This window comes from Alternaria conjuncta, assembly GCF_024043145.1.
Source record: "Alternaria conjuncta strain BMP 0040 chromosome Unknown scaffold_1, whole genome shotgun sequence".
NCBI classification, from domain to species: Eukaryota; Fungi; Ascomycota; class Dothideomycetes; order Pleosporales; family Pleosporaceae; genus Alternaria; species Alternaria conjuncta.
The window spans coordinates 2,418,691-2,434,259 of NW_026250090.1; the positions used below are offsets into that span (position 1 = coordinate 2,418,691).

At 52.4% G+C, this 15,569-nt stretch overlaps 5 protein-coding genes across 5 annotated transcripts; 2 read left to right on the top strand and 3 right to left on the bottom strand.

Annotated features, from left to right (window-relative positions):
* Positions 1–694: 694 nt before the first annotated feature.
* On the bottom strand, positions 695–4,708 carry J4E85_000850 (uncharacterized protein; the record flags this gene model as incomplete). Its single annotated transcript, XM_051465139.1, has 4 exons — positions 695–2,620; positions 2,666–2,782; positions 2,834–4,541; positions 4,605–4,708. 4 exons carry the CDS (start codon positions 4,706–4,708, stop codon positions 695–697), a joined length of 3,855 nt encoding a protein of 1,284 aa, XP_051331660.1.
* A 3,595-nt stretch (positions 4,709–8,303) lies between these two features.
* Positions 8,304–9,542, bottom strand: J4E85_000851 (uncharacterized protein; the record flags this gene model as incomplete). The annotated part of the gene is made up of 1 exon (XM_051465140.1): positions 8,304–9,542. The coding sequence occupies one exon, from the start codon at positions 9,540–9,542 to the stop codon at positions 8,304–8,306; it is 1,239 nt and encodes a 412-aa protein (XP_051331661.1).
* A 952-nt stretch (positions 9,543–10,494) lies between these two features.
* On the top strand, positions 10,495–11,197 carry J4E85_000852 (uncharacterized protein; the record flags this gene model as incomplete). Its single annotated transcript, XM_051465141.1, has 3 exons — positions 10,495–10,510; positions 10,558–10,953; positions 10,974–11,197. The coding sequence occupies 3 exons, from the start codon at positions 10,495–10,497 to the stop codon at positions 11,195–11,197; spliced, it is 636 nt and encodes a 211-aa protein (XP_051331662.1).
* Positions 11,198–11,448: 251 nt separating this feature from the next.
* Positions 11,449–11,915, bottom strand: J4E85_000853 (uncharacterized protein; the record flags this gene model as incomplete). Its single annotated transcript, XM_051465142.1, has 2 exons — positions 11,449–11,715; positions 11,808–11,915. 2 exons carry the CDS (start codon positions 11,913–11,915, stop codon positions 11,449–11,451), a joined length of 375 nt encoding a protein of 124 aa, XP_051331663.1.
* Positions 11,916–12,823: 908 nt separating this feature from the next.
* On the top strand, positions 12,824–14,912 carry J4E85_000854 (uncharacterized protein; the record flags this gene model as incomplete). Its single annotated transcript, XM_051465143.1, has 3 exons — positions 12,824–12,899; positions 12,955–13,265; positions 13,311–14,912. The coding sequence occupies 3 exons, from the start codon at positions 12,824–12,826 to the stop codon at positions 14,910–14,912; spliced, it is 1,989 nt and encodes a 662-aa protein (XP_051331664.1).
* Between the last annotated feature and the right edge of the window lie 657 nt (positions 14,913–15,569).

Consider the following 15,569-nt stretch of genomic DNA (forward strand, 5'->3'; position numbering starts at 1 on the left):
TTTACGCCAGCACTTGATGTGTCCCCAACTGCATGTTAGTCGAGACTCTGACAGCACACTTCATACCAACAAGCACAAATTGTGTTTTGAACTTTGATGTTTATTTCTCCATACCGCAATACCCCAATCATGATACATCCATCCATCAATCGATCCATCAATATCTAATCAACCCATGAAAGCGAAAACGCCACGCTATGCTACCATACCAGCCAAATAATCAGATCCTAACAAAAGATGCCAACCATCGCCACAAACGCATCCGCCAGTTCTCTAAACACCATAGCTGGAAAACCAAAAAGGACAAAAACTCGCAGAAACAGAAACAGTAAAAACGCAAGATAGAAAAGGGTATAATCGCCTAAACATGCCTGCCAACCCCATGCATGCATTTTGTCGTTCGTCAAGCTCGCTCTTGACATGACTTTTCTCTGTTCCTTTGCGCGCCGGAACATGAGAGATGAGAACTGAGCAAATGCAATATACGCCAAAATGCGTAGGTAAATGCTTTTCCAATCCCTGTTCATTCACTCCTCCTGTCCATGCCCAACTTTGTGATTAAGGAGGAAATGCGCGCAGAAGTTTTGCGCGGGGAGTAAGGGTCATCCGAGGATGCGTATGAGCGCCCTACCGCGGTTTGTTTAGCACATGCGTCAAGGAAGACTGATGCATACTGGTCGTGTTGTGTGCGCTGTCATATCACCGACGCACTCTTCTTGTGCTCGAACACTTTAACCGCCTTCTGTATATCGTCCTCGCCCTTGACGACAGCTACACCCACGTTGATACTGCGTGTTTTCTCATCCACGCTCTCGACTTTGAGGATAGCATCTGCTTCCGCCTGCTTAATCCGCTCTTTCTCCGCTTCGAGCTCTAGGTTCGCTTTGTCTTGGCCTGTGACCACGCCTTTGAGGATGACTTCGAGATCAGCGAGGCGGACGGGCTTGATGAGGAAGAGGTTGATGCCGCTAGAGTTGGCTTCTTGTTGGATGTCTGTGTCGGCGACGCCGGTGAGGGCGATGATGGTGACTTTGGGGAGGTTGGATCGGATTTCGTGGGCGCGGATTTGGCGGGTGGCTTCGAGGCCATCCATGATGGGCATGTTGATGTCCATGAGGACGACGTCGATGCGCGATTCTTCGTCGCTGGCGGCTTTGTAGGCTTCGAGTGCTTCGAGGCCGTCGGCGGCGAGGACGTGTTGGTGGCCGAGCTTGTCGACGAAGGTACGCAGGAGGCGGAGGTTGATGGGGTTGTCGTCTACGCAGAGACAGCGCAGTGCGCGCGAGGGTTTTAGGTATTTGGATGTTCGGGGTGGGCTGTTGTTGATTGAGCGTATCTCGGGGGCACTACTAATGCTGGTGAGCTGTGGTCGGGATGGCTCTACGACATGCAGGTGGTCGGTGCGACGGGGAGTTGCTTCCTCTTTTAGACTGAGCTCTGTTATCCGTGGGATCATCGACTTGACGTCCATTTTCTGTGTCTCGGCGCGTCTTGCGTGTCGATCGAGACATGAGGCTAGGGCCTTCGACATCTTGTGGGGTCCGACGGGCTGGCCGATACATTCGAAGATGATCCCCGGCACCGTGATGGCTGTTGTAGATTGTGCTGCTGCGGCGCCCTGGCACACGACTATCACGGGGGTAGGAGACACTCGACCGGGAGACTGGCTGTACGTAGTCCGTAACGCTTTGGCGCAGGTTTCGGTAGCGATAATCAGGTCTGGTTCGGCCGCATTGTCGCCCTCCTCGCATCGTTCGATACCGAACCACTCAGCACAAAGGCTGTCGAGCGCCTTCAATGATAGCTTCGAGGCTGTCTTGTTCTTCAAGTCTCTAACATGGTACTCCTCTTCCTCATTGAAACCGTCAAACCTCACTTTCAGACCCTTGGTGCGCTTAGTGACTTGTTGTAGCTGCAGATCTTTCTCTCCTTCTGGACCGGTTGCACAGAAGTTGGGAGACATTCGTGACTCTTTCAATGGACATGTGACTGTAAACTTGGTGCCGCGGTCTTTCTCACTACGCACTTCTACCTCGCCTCCCAGAGATTCCACAATCTGTTTGACGATTGACAGACCTAGACCTGTGCCCTGGCTCAAAGGATTCTCCTGCGCAAAGGAGTGGAAGAGCCTATTGTTGATATAGTCCTCTGACATTCCAATACCAGAGTCGGTCACCGAGAATCGGAACTCGCAGGTCTCGTCCTCGTCTTCAGGCTTTCGCTTAACCTCAAGCTTCACCTTGATGTACCCACCCGGTGTATACTTCAGGCTGTTGCCAAACAGGTTCATGATGACTCGCCGCCATGCGCCAGGCTGCGTGCGAAAGACGTAGTTGTCGCTCTGGTTGATATCGAGAATGATAGATATCGGCGGCTTGTTTACTTTAGAGGCGGTTAACTCGTATGTTTGAGCAGACGTCTTCGCGTAGGTGTAGCCTGCGAAGACACTCTCGACCACATCTTCTGTCAAGATGCTCATGTCGACGTCGTTAATTAGTGTCATGATATCATTGGTATGAGCTTGGCCCGGACTGATCATATGCTTCGCGCTCTGTGTTCGTTTCTTCTGGCGCTTCGAAACTCCTCGGGTCAGATTGTTGATTTTGGCAAAGTCAAGAACCTATAAAGTTAGTGGCAGTATCTGATGCAGCCTACACCAACTTACGTGATTGATAGTTTCCAGTAGAGTCTTTCCACATGTCTCGATGGTTGCTACATGTGATACCTGCTGGCCATCCAGAGGGGAATCCTTCAACAAATCTGTCATTCCGAGAATGCCGTGCTAGATACGGTCAGTGCATGCGCTTCGGCTGCTTCATTTTTGTATACATACCAGTGGTGACCGCAGCTCATGGCTGATCGACGAGATGAAATCGGCCTTCGCAGCATCAGCTAGTTTTGTGTCTAGACGAGCGACCTCAGCCATGACAAAGTTGCTGAACGCTGCCAGGTAGCTGAGCTCCTGTTCGGTCGTGAAGATTCTCTTCGGTTCCGAGCTCCAGATGACAGCCGTAGCAAACCAGCGTTCGCGATGCGGGTCCCATAATGGATAGAGTATCAAACTCCGAGCGGTCGGAAAAACCCTCCTCAAGTAAGCTTCGTCATCCAAGCTTCTGGTAGATTCTGTTTTGCGCGGTGTACTGAACGGAAAGCCGTCGGCTGACTCGACTTCGTCCACGCCAGCTGTCGATGGCGAGGCGACCGAAGGAGTTGCCGGATCGTCGTCGAGATGGAAAATCTGGCCATGTGGATAGAGTCGCAGGAGGTGTCTAAGAACGCTTTCTGAGATGCATTCTCCAGTGTTGGGTAGTGGCTTCGTGTCGCGATCAGTTCTGCATAGCGCCGCCCCTAATATATCGCAAGGTTTGTCCGGCTCAGGTAGCTGATCGGGATCGAAGTCATCGTCGACAAGACCTCCAAAGGTACTGATTTTTGCGTCAAAGAATGCCACGCCTTCTGCCTCGGTTGAGTCGACGATCATGTTCGCTGCCCGTGTGAAGTGAGCCCTCAGTTCTGGAGCCACTCTATCCTTTTGATCAGTCTTGGTGAAGCCTTTCGTGGAAGTGGACGACGTCGTAGTAGTCATCTCCGGACGCATACTATCAGCTGTCTCTCCGTTGACTAAGCTCGGCGGCGCACCGGTTGCAGGCGGAGTGTCCTTCGGAATTCTCATGGCCGGATCTATGTTTCCATTGAGCACAACTGGATCTTGCGCAGCGTCGGAATTGGCAGAAGGACGCTGGCGCTGGGGTATGATCGCATCTGGTAGACCTGACGACTGCCCTGTCTCCTGATCCCAGGGATCGACTGTCCAGTTCTCCAAGCCACTCTTCCCTTCGGCAAAAGATCCCAGACTCTTGACCATAATCTTAGCCCGGCGATGATCCTCAGCTGCCCTAGTCCTTTCCAAGTGCCGCATTACTGTGCCTGCCATGCTCTTCAAGAAAGCGAGCTGGTGCGGCGACAAGCCGTCCCGAGGGTTCTCGTCCAGAACGCAGTATGTGCCGATGCTGTGGCCGCTTGGGCTGCGGATCGGTACTCCGGCATAGAAACGCGAGTATGGTGGGCCCTGGACAAAGGGAAAGTTGCAGAAGCGTTTGTCTTGGCTGAGATCGTTGACAACGAGGGAAGGAAGGTCGCTCGGATCGTCGAGAGGGAGCGTGCTGTATTTCGGGGCGAGGTTGACGGTGTAGTTACAGAGGCTCTGTTCTTTGGGGAAGATGGTGGTGCCGAAGCACAAACGGTCGTCTTCGAATTCGGGCTCGCCAGTCTGTAACGACAGAGTGCGCGTGGCTTCGGCGAGGAGGAAGCAGTCGGTCCTGTCGAAGAAGGATATGAGACATCTCCGCGCATTCAGGCGCAGCGCTCCCAACTGCGCAAACGCCGTCAGGGCCTTGTCGTCCGATGCTCGCGGGGCGTAGTCTAGAGAGGGCGGCGGGGTAGTCGGGGGCGTCTGCGACTTGGGAGCCGGTCCCGGGGATGAGTGACGGCTTGCAGGGCCATCTGTCTGGGGAAGGTGAGAGCCTGGACGAGGGTAGTACCTAGATGGTGACATTGGTGAGTGTAGCTCTCCAGGTGGCGCATGCCAAAGGAGATAAGCCTACCGATAGAACGTCTTCTCCCGCTCCCTCGCTAGATCCGCATGGTCTATGCGACGCCGTCGCCTGGCCTGCGTGCGTGCAATCGCATGGTCGATTGAATCCGACATTGATGTATTTGAAGAGACGTGCGGAGAAAGGGTCTACCGCTATGTGTTTACCCACCTTCAAAAGCCACTACCTAGGCATTGGCGTCGGGCACTTCTAGTGGCAGCCAACCACAACTCCCGCTTGGGCACAACCGACGCAGGGAAAGCAAATGGCTACTAGCCGATACGCGTATGTCGTCGGCAATCGGGTGAGCAGCGAGCCTTGCGAATGGCGGGCGTCATGCAAGATGCTGACCTGCGAGCCGTGGGAGACAGTTGCACGAGAAAAGATTATCCTCCTGGTACCTGAATGAAGTGCAACCATAGATTGGCTATCAGTGGGCTGGTGCCAGCCCTGGGCGCGCTTGCCTGATTCGGAGTAGTCTTCTAAAGCCTTGGCGGACCCACCTGGGCACAGTCCGCCACCAACTATGTAGGACTCACGGCTGAAACCTGGTACTATACATCCACCTCTTGTAAATTTCAAATCACCAGACTAGAGAATCAACCCCGTTAGTCAACTTCAGCGTTGGGTCTTAATCTCGAGGTCTTACTTTCTTCTCGCTTTCTACTCTCACTCCATCAAGTCGACTTCAACCAACCTACACCCCACCACAACCGGAACGTTCAAGTTACTCAACATGGGAAGGCTTGTCACAGTCTCTACATCTAATTTGAATAATTGGGCTCTTGTGAGATTCTCTGTATACTGTGCGATGTACACTGCTTACACTTTTTCAGGATTGGGAGGGGAACCTGAATCGCATCAAGGAAGCTATCAAGGTCGCCCAAGAAAATGGATCACGCTATGTCACCACGCCGGAACTGTCAATTCCTGGATATGGATGTCTCGACCACTTTCTTGAACAAGATACGGTCACACACAGTTGGCAAATGCTTAATTCCCTGCTTGTTGACCGCGAACTCGATGGCATCATGTACGATGTCGGCATGCCAGTTAGGCATTCAGGAAATCTTTACAACGCGAGGATCGTCGTACTTAATGGCAAGATATTGTTGATTCGACCCAAGATGAGCCTCGCGATGGCTGGGAATTATCGAGAAGGCCGATACTTCATTCCCTGGTCTGGACCCCAACGCGTCGAACATTACGAGCTACATGAGCTTCCCCTAACTGCACGCTCTCTGCAAGATTCAGCTTTCGTTCCGATTGGGGACGCCATAGTATCTGCCCTCGACTGCTCAATAGGCTACGAAACCTGCGAAGAGCTATTCACACCTCGGGCGCCACATATAGACTTGAGCCTCGCGGGCGTTGACATCATCATCAACTCGTCAGGTTCTCACCATGAGCTACGTAAGCTGGATCTACGTCTCGACCTCATCCGGACCGCGACAGGCAAGAATGGTGGTGCGTATTTGGTGTGTCCTCTTTTCTTTTTCCTTGTTCTTCTTTCTGGTGGTGTTTGCTGACATAAAAGCAGTATAGCAATCAACAAGGCTGTGATGGAGACAGACTCTACTACGATGGATCTGGCATGGTTAGTGACATCCATGCGATTTATATCTCAGAGAAATGCTTACTTCGTGAACTCATCTAGGTCTTGGTCAATGGCACCATCCGCGCGCAGGCATCTCAATTCTCCTTGAATGACGTCGAAGTTATCTCGGCCACGATCGACCTGGAAGGTAAGATTTGACTGGGAAACGCGTGTGAGACATATACTGACTTCGTACCAGAGATCTGGTCATATAGAACCAACCCATCACGTGGCCTACAAGCTGCGTCAGCCCCTCGCTATGAGCGCTTTAGGGCGGATATTCGTCTAGCTTCGGATGTAGACTTCGATCCCTCCATCTTTCCAACGCCGGTCCAAACCATTCATTACCATCGACCAGAAGAAGAGATAGCCCTCGGACCTGCATGCTGGCTTTGGGACTACCTCCGCCGATCTGGCCAGGCTGGCTTCATGCTGCCTCTCAGCGGAGGGATCGATAGCTGTGCCACCGCGACTCTGGTATTCTCTATGTGCCGCCTCGTGTACAAGGCTGTGCAGGACGGTAACAAGCAAGTTCTCAAGGATGTCCGCCGCATTGTAGGCCCTTATCACGGCGAAGACTGGGTACCTACAAGCCCAAAGCAAATATGCAACGGCATTCTTCATACCGTTTATATGGGTATGTCTCAGCAATCAAGCAAAGAGACCAGGAGCCGTGCCAAGAGGTTAGCCGAAGACATTGGATGCTACCATGTCGAAGCGGACATCGACGAGATCTACGATGCTACGAAGAACGGGTTAGTAATATACATGTACGAACTGTATGTGAGACAAATACTGACTTCGTACACTCATCTTTAGCTTGGCGAAAGCGACTGGTTTCACTCCGCGATTCAGGGCTCATGGCGGTTCTCCTGCTGAGAACTTGGCTTTGCAAAATATACAGGCAAGGTGAGTTTCACCAAGATCAGGACCAGATGACCGAAGACATGCGAGTAGTGAAGACCTGGCGCCTCCTTGAGAATCCAGGTTGAAGACTTGAGCATGGTGCGGCATCTTTTCATGAGCTCGCAAATCCCATTGAAGGCAGCAATAACGATACTGACGTCTTCAGAACCCGTCTAGTGCAAGCCTACTACTTCGCCCAAATGTTGCCGTTGACAAGAGGCAGGCCTAATGGTGGTAGCCTTCTCGTGCTTGCCTCTGGAAACGTCGACGAGTGTCTGCGCGGATACCTCACCAAGTACGACTGCAGCAGTGCCGACCTCAACCCCATTGGCTCCATCTCGAAGACAGATCTCAAGAGCTTTAGTAAGTTCTGACTGTCCAAAGTGCATGTGAGACATGTACTGACTTCGTACCTCTACCTCTGCAGTTGCATACGCCCAGCATGAGTTCGAATTATCCATTCTCAGCGAGTTCATCGACGCAACCCCAACGGCCGAACTCGAACCACTCACAGAAGACTATGTCCAGAGCGACGAGGTCGATATGGGCATGACCTACGCAGAACTCGGAGTCTTTGGCAAATGCCGCAAAGAGCTTAAACTTGGTCCATACGGAACCTGGGTTCGCCTAGCACACGAATGGTCCGACAACTACACTCCCGCCGAGGTCGCAGTCAAGGTCAAGCGGTTCTTCCACTACTATGCCATCAACCGCCACAAGATGACGACAATGACGCCTTCCTACCATGCAGAGGCATATTCGCCAGATGATAACCGATTCGACTTGAGGCCTTTCCTGTATCCGCCTTTCTACCAGAACTGGAGCTTCAAGTGCATTGATGAGGAGGTGGCGAAGTGGGAGAAGAAGAAGCTGGGGAAGGAGAAGCTGGAGAAGGCTTGAAGTGTACGATGACTTTAGCTTTGCTCGAGGGAGTTTTATGAGTAGTCGTGGAGGCTACGTGGACTCTCCGAGTCTCGAGTACCAAGGGTATTTGACTGCTAGACTCATACATTCATGTAGCGGCATGAAATGAAAACATGAAATAATCTCTGTAGTCAGCGAACAATTTCATGAAAACCAGATCTGACGTATAAACTCTAGTCATATTCGGCTATCCATATGCTCAAAATAGCATAATTGAACGGCATATCTACCATCATACCCATCTCATCGCTCTAATCATAACCAAAGGACAAAAACCCCTCATCTCATCTCAGCACGATATCCTGCTTAATCGGACTATGCTTCTTCCACTCATCCTCATGTATCCTCGCAACCGCCACCCTCTCCGCATACTCCCCCACCCACTTGATAAGCATAACATTCAGCATCTTCCACGGCCCCATCTCAAAACACTCATCATGATCAACAACTCTCTCATCCCATATAAAACGCTGTCCATTCCAGATCGGCGTGCCAGTCGGATGCATAGTATTCGACCCCGGCTTGCTATTATCGGGATTCGGTTCACGCCACAGGTTCCTGGACAGCAACACGAACTCGAAAGGACCAGTGGAAGAGGGCTTTGAGAGTTCAGATTCGTAGTCCATGATGGCGCCGCAAGTTTTGCCGTCTGAGTTGATAAGCTGGGAGGATGGTGTTTCGTTGCCTTCATATGTGTTGGGCTCAGCGGTAAACGCATCCGCACTAATAGTCGCCGCAGTGAACCGCAGGGTGTTGGACTCGTTGGTGTGGTCTGAGCCGCGCGGCGCGTGGAAATAAGGCGGGTATTTGATGCGCAGGGAGTTTTCTTTTTCCCGCCGGACTGTGTATTGCGCCGACTCAGGACCGACGTGGAAGTGTAAGATCTCGGATTGGAACCATTCGCCCTCGCTGCGTGGCAGTTTGTACACATCTGGGCAGGTTGTTGGGTCGAATGGGAAGTTAACTGGACCTTCGTAGGCGGTCCAGCTCCAGGATGGTTCGTTGTTGTCTTTCCTGGTCAGGTGGCCTGCGGGACACCAGAGGAGTGAGAAGTCAAAGACTGCTTCTGGTAGCCCGTGCAGAAATTGACCCCCGCATTTCTTCGTCAGCTTCTTGAACGGTTTTGAGAGGTCTTGCGGTTGGTCGGCTTTGTTTGGTGATGTGGTGGTGCTGACTAGTTGGTTGTATCTTCGGAATCCGTAGAACCAGTTTTCGATTTCACTGAAGTCTGTTGGGTCTTGCGACTTGTTGCTTGCGACACTGGCGTTGGACGAAGAGCGGAACCTGGTGACAAACTCTATTATTGATCCGCGGCGGCTAGATGAGCTTGAGCGTGGTGATCGTGTGCCATCGCTATTGCTGAATGTCGATGCTGGTTCTGGTGCAAGCAGGCCGTTTGATGTTGTAGGCCGCGACTCTTTTTGCGGTGATGTCGATCTTCGAGACATGGGACGGCGTATCCAGGAGGGCGATAATCGCTCAAAAGTAGAAGGTGGATCTGTTGACATGACGAGCAGCGACATTGAGCGGAGATGGAAATTTAGATGTAGGCTGAAGTAGTGAAGTGGTAGTTGTCGGCGGCGATGGTCCAAGCGGTGAGTGTTGTGCACTGTAAGACTCCTACTGGCAATGTGAAGCTTCAGACCTCGAGTGTGTCACAGAGGCTGCTTTGCCTCTTGTATCTGACTCTATCAGTTGCCGCTGCGATGACTGCGCCCCTTTACGGCATGTTGTGTTGTCTGTCAGGGAAAAGTGTGCGTGACGACTTGGTTGCGGACACTAGGAGGCTGTGCATGATCTGGATCACCGGCTCCACAAGGCCCCAATTATTTGCTTCGAGTGGACGCCAGCGGTTTCCAATGGAGTCGCATCTTTGCCGAGATCTGTGCCTGGGCATCAGTTGCTTGTTTCCCCAGATATCGACAAGATATGCATGCAGCGCCCAACCTCACGCAGGTGGTGCAAGGTGACTATAGCGTCGCTAGACTGGGGACAGCGCTGATAGGGAACTCCTCCACACTGCACATTAACCTTGAACGACAGACGCGGCCTCACTAGTTACTACGAACGAACGCGTCAGTGTCGCGTGTTGCAAGAATCGCACACCACATGGACAAGCTTCCCCTAGTGTTAACTTGTCTTCGGACTGTGCGAGCGCCAATGAGGGTGGCGGCTTGGGCTGCGCCACACGTCGATGTGACAGTCGCAGAATGACGGCGGCCAAAGTGAAAGCCGATGGCGAGCAGAACTGGGATGGACCAGCGGAGTGTGGAATTGTCATGCAGTGTGGGTCATGGTGTGGCTGACGAGCGCCACCTGGGCCACAACTGAGGGGTCGCACCTTCCAGACTGCAGGGTCTCAGGCTGCTGCTGTGACGCGTCTACTCCGCGTAGCTTCATAATTTCAGCTGGCAAGGACATCCGCCCAAACCACAAACCCTAATCCGGACTTGCGACATCTGGAATACCGCCACTATGTCGGGCTACGAAGGTAGGCAGGAGCGACTGTGTGCGCAACATAACAGCTAACCCAGACAGTTGAACACAACATCTCCACCGAAGACGACAAGTCGCAGCAACCCTCGCGCCGACCAGACCTCTCGACCTTCTTCTCACAGCTCGAACTCGTGGATACGTCGGATCCCAGCGCGCACACGAATGCCAATGCTTTACCGCAGCCCGAAAACATGGCGGCGGCCTTCCGCTTGCTCGCCAATGCTTTCGAGACCATGCGCGGACGACCGGCGGACGAGAGCAACGAACACGGGGATCTGTTAGCGAGTATGATCGAGATGCTCCGCGAGAATGCCGACGACCCGCCCACAGAACTGAAGGGAGTTCCAAACAGCTTCCTGGATGAATTGGAGCGGGTGCCAAAGAAAGCGCTGAAGCCTTCAGACACCTGCCCAATTTGCGTGAACCCATTCCTTGAAGGTACGTCGCACGTCTCAAAGACCCAATGGAGAGCTTGGCTGATGGTAACTGCATAGACAAGTACCCACTCGTAGTCCAGCTGCCCTGTCACGACGATCATCGCTTCGACCTGGACTGCATAGGCCCTTGGCTCAAGCTGAACTCCACATGCCCTCTTGATCGCAAAGAACTGTTGAAGAAGAAACAACCGCCACCACCGCCTGCGGATGATGACGAAGAAGACTACGATGACATGTACGCCTGAAAGGTCTTACTCTGCGTTACGTTGCATAGGATTTTGGGAATACCAGCAGATAGCGGGCGAACATAGATGATCTCGATCGTCATGCGCACACGCGGAACATACCCGGTATTGACAGTGATCAACTGCGGAGACACTCTGCGGGTAGGAGATTAAGCGGTAGTTTGGCGCCGGCCTTCGCTTCCAATTCATGGATCAAATGGAATCCAACATATCTCCCCCTCCCTATCCGTCCTCGTTTCTGACTGAAAAGGTCACTCGGTGGCCTCCCTCGCCAATTGTTGGCCTCGTTGTACGAGCATAGAAGGTAGCAACAGCTCCTCACTGCCATGTACGACCGCATCCACGAGTGCAAGCGCAAGCTCATCAAATCGGATGAAGGAGCCAGAAGAGCCAGCCATCATCATGGATGCCTCACCAACAATACTACCTCTTTGTACAACCATGCCTGGCCGAGCTATGACCGTTCTCCAGCTTTCATTCATCTTGGCGAATTCAAGCATTTGAACTTCTCCTCGGCCCTATGCAGAGTCAGCACGTTTGGCAGCTTGCCCCGGATCTTTCTAACTGCAGTTTGCGCACATGGTATCACAAAAGAACAATAATCGCCTACCTTGATCTTGCGCATCGAGCCTTTCATCCATAATGACTTCTCCTGATCGCGTTCCACCATACCGCCTGACAAGTGCAAATACCGAAAGCACTTTGAGTCGACAGGCATGGTCGATGCAAACGCCTCAGCAAACGCCCTGGGATACTCTAACTCTAACATGGGATCACCAGCCGTTGTTGTCATACACCTTGAACGTCAGCAGTTGTTGGGGAGTATGACGCAGGTGCCTCGGTACCAGATGCATCCGTCTGCCCCGGATAGTTTCGCAAGCACATCGTCGGGGTATTTTGTAAAGTCCTCAAGCAACACTACCTCCAGCTTAGCGTGCATTTCTGTCCCGGGTGGGGGCCGCCGTGATATTGCGATGACCCTCGATACGAGCGGGTTTTGTAGCGCATGGTGCAGTACATGCGCGCCAATGCGACCGGTGACACCAGAAACTACGATCTTGAGCGACATGTTGGTAATAGGATATCCGTATCCGAGAGGCAAGTTTTCCAGACTTTGTCAACAATGCGCGTGGCTTTTCTAAGTGCGTTCGAACACGGCGGAGATAGGCCGCATAAGCACTGGTCGCGTTGTGCAATCATCCGTCGGAGCATCCCTGGAGCCGACATGTCGATAATCCAAAATTGCGAACCTCTCAACACCAAAGTACCTATGAAATCGAGGACTGCGGATAAGAGCACACTAAAAGCATCAAACACGAGTATATTCTACCGTACCCGTTCAGAGATACGCTTATTAAGGTGGCCATATCCTCGGGCGAGCCTCCCTTGCCGTTACCAAGCGCCGGAGTTGTATGATCACTAAAGTAGAGGAATTCTCGGCATCCGTTGCGGACGAAACCCGGCCGGCGGTCCGACAGGTCAGCTCCACATCAGCATTGCCATCGCAACACCTTCACCCCGCTATGAAAGTAACATGGCCGCCCCTATCAGGTATAGGCCTGTGACAGGAATACCAGATCTCCGTAAATCATACCATCTTCATTGTTTGTTGTCGCAAAGACTATCATGGAATCATTGAGTAACGCGAGTAATACTTCTAAGAAACGACCTTCGAAAAGTCTACGCCGGGCATGCTGGGAGTGTAAGACTAGGATCTGTTTACACATTCTCTGGACTACTTACTGAATAAGCTACAGGCAAGAAGCGCAAGGTTCACGGGAATGCGAGCCAAACTACTCTCAACTCTTCCGCCATCATGGACAATACCGGATCGGATCGGATAGATGACGGGAATCCATGCTCAAACCACATCCAAGAAAGGCTATGCAAACTGGAACAACTTTTTGAAAGGTTTGTGTGTCGTAAAAATGCCACCGCAGGCGCCGCCACTACTGTGCCGCACAGCCCTGCCCTCACTGCCTCAGGCTCTACCGAGAAAGACATCAAACCGGATGTATCGGAACAGCGAAGCGATGCGTATAGCACTTCCTCACTGGCCGATGGGATCGTAAGTCGAGTCTATTCCTCCTACCGCCCACACTAACGTTGTCAGCTTGGGGCGCAAACATGGACTTCAGCGCCTTCTCTTCGTACATTGGTCGATAAATCAGATAGCAAGGGGCAGCCCTCAGGCTACGACAACAACCACCGAACCCTAGCCGCCCTGTTGCCGTCACAGCACGATGCAGATATCATTTTCGAATCGTCCAACGGGTGGATGATCTTAGAAGGCATCTACCGGGCATCGAAAGAGATCTATGTCAACAACGACTTGCAGTCGTATGCTCTGTGTATGCAGGCTGTGGCACAAGAGCGGCCTATCATCATCGCTCGCACACTACTGCATCTGGCCATCTGTATCAACTCGCTCCCACCCGATTTCGACCATTCGCGCCTCTCGAGCATCTGGAACATGGAGGTGACGATGCAAAACTATGTATCGACGGTGACATCGTTGGTAACTTCCTCGGACGAGCAGATGATGACGTTGCATGGACTTGAGACGCTTTTGCTCCTAGCTCTCTACCATCTGAACAGTGCTTCGTTACGGCAGTCATGGCTTGTTGTGCGGCGCGGTCTCAGCCTGGCACATCTCATGGGATTTCAGCGCATCATTGCGCAGGACGACTCCAACCCCCCGATCCCAGCGATTTCGAACGCCAAGTCGATATGGCGCCACTTCGTTGACATTGATCGGTATTTAGGACTGCATCTCCGCCTCCCGTTCGGCGCGGACGACTATCCACTTCCAGCAGACGCCAGCCCACATCTGGTTCATCGGTCGAAACTCAACTACCTGACAAGACAAGTGGCGGAGCTTGATCGCGATGTCTCGCCACAGGCATATTCGGCAGCGCTGGCATTGGACGAGCAGCTGGAATTCTCCATGAAGGAGATGCCCAAGGACTTCTGGGAAGTACCAAATATACCGTCGACTGCAAGGTCGCCAGAGTCTTTCGCCACACTGGAGCGACTGATGGTGCAAGTCTGGCACTTTGAGATGAAGCTATTCATCCACTTGCCTTACCTACTCAGAGCACATCTCGATAACCGCTACGAATACTCCAAAGTCACTGCCTTACAGGCTTGCCGGAACATCTTGATGAGATGGTTCGCGCTCCGCAACGCAAGCATCACCCAAGCCTGTTGTCGATTCGCCGAGCTATCAGTCTTCATCGCCGCCGTCACACTCACACTGGACATCGTCATCGAGCTAGGTACAAAAGACAAAGTCGAAGTAAAGAAGACCAAAGGAACAGACTTCGCCATGATATGTCGTCTCATCGGCGAAATGGAAAAACTGGCCAGCGCCAGCCCACGCGAAAGAATCGCAGCACGCAGCGCTATAGTACTCAAGAAGATCCTCTCCTCACTGGACCCGAGCAAACAGCCTAGTGGCAAAGTCCGCCATACAATACCTTTCTTCGGGACAGTGGAATTGGAATTTATGAAGCTGCCCATACGCCCGGTTTTCGATATTGATTCCGATGCGGGCAAGTTGATGAATGCTACGGCTACGGGACAGCATCTTCCAGTGTTTTCATTCATTGATAATTCGCTGTGGCCGCCGGCTGGTGAGGATGAGGATCAATGGGATATTGTCCTGTTTGATGGGCTTGAAGATCGGGATACGCAGGGCAATTGGGTGTTCTGATTATGGTACTTGGAATATTTAGTCTGCAGATGATCAGGACAGGGACACAACTTTGCTGCATGCTCTTTGCTCTTCGCATGCTGCCCTGCGTATGCACTCAGTAGCGCAAAAGGTCCCTGCGGCGTTTTGTCTTTGTTTTTGTTGGAATATGTTGTGGGCACGAGCGTATGGCCAATAACTTTTCGCTCAAGGGCCTACCTGGCGTACTTTGTTTGATATCCTCTTAGCGTAGCCTATGTAATATTTTTAGTTTGGTGTTGTTTCTCCTGCCATGCCATGATATGCTGAGAGTGGCGAATTGGCACAGTGCAGCGGGGTAAAGGGGTTTCAGTAGCAGTCGCACAGCAAGCGCGGATGATGTGATTATGGACGCGCACAGGCGAATGGAATTGGAGTGTCGTGTCTGCCAACAGGCAAAAGCAACGCGCACTAGTGTCGCCAGGTGATGCACCGTGTTGAGCTGGCAGAGGGCTGTCGCGGCAAGGCTGAGGGAGGGACTGCAATGTGCCGCTGGCTGATAGGCTGGTTGGCGCCGGCGTGAGGGTGAGGAGGGCCGAATGCATATCTATCAAAGTCTCAGCTTGGCACGTCAAGTTTCGCGTCTTTGAGGTGGTCGCCGGCAGCGTGAGCCGAGTAACAGTGAGGATGGTACTGCTA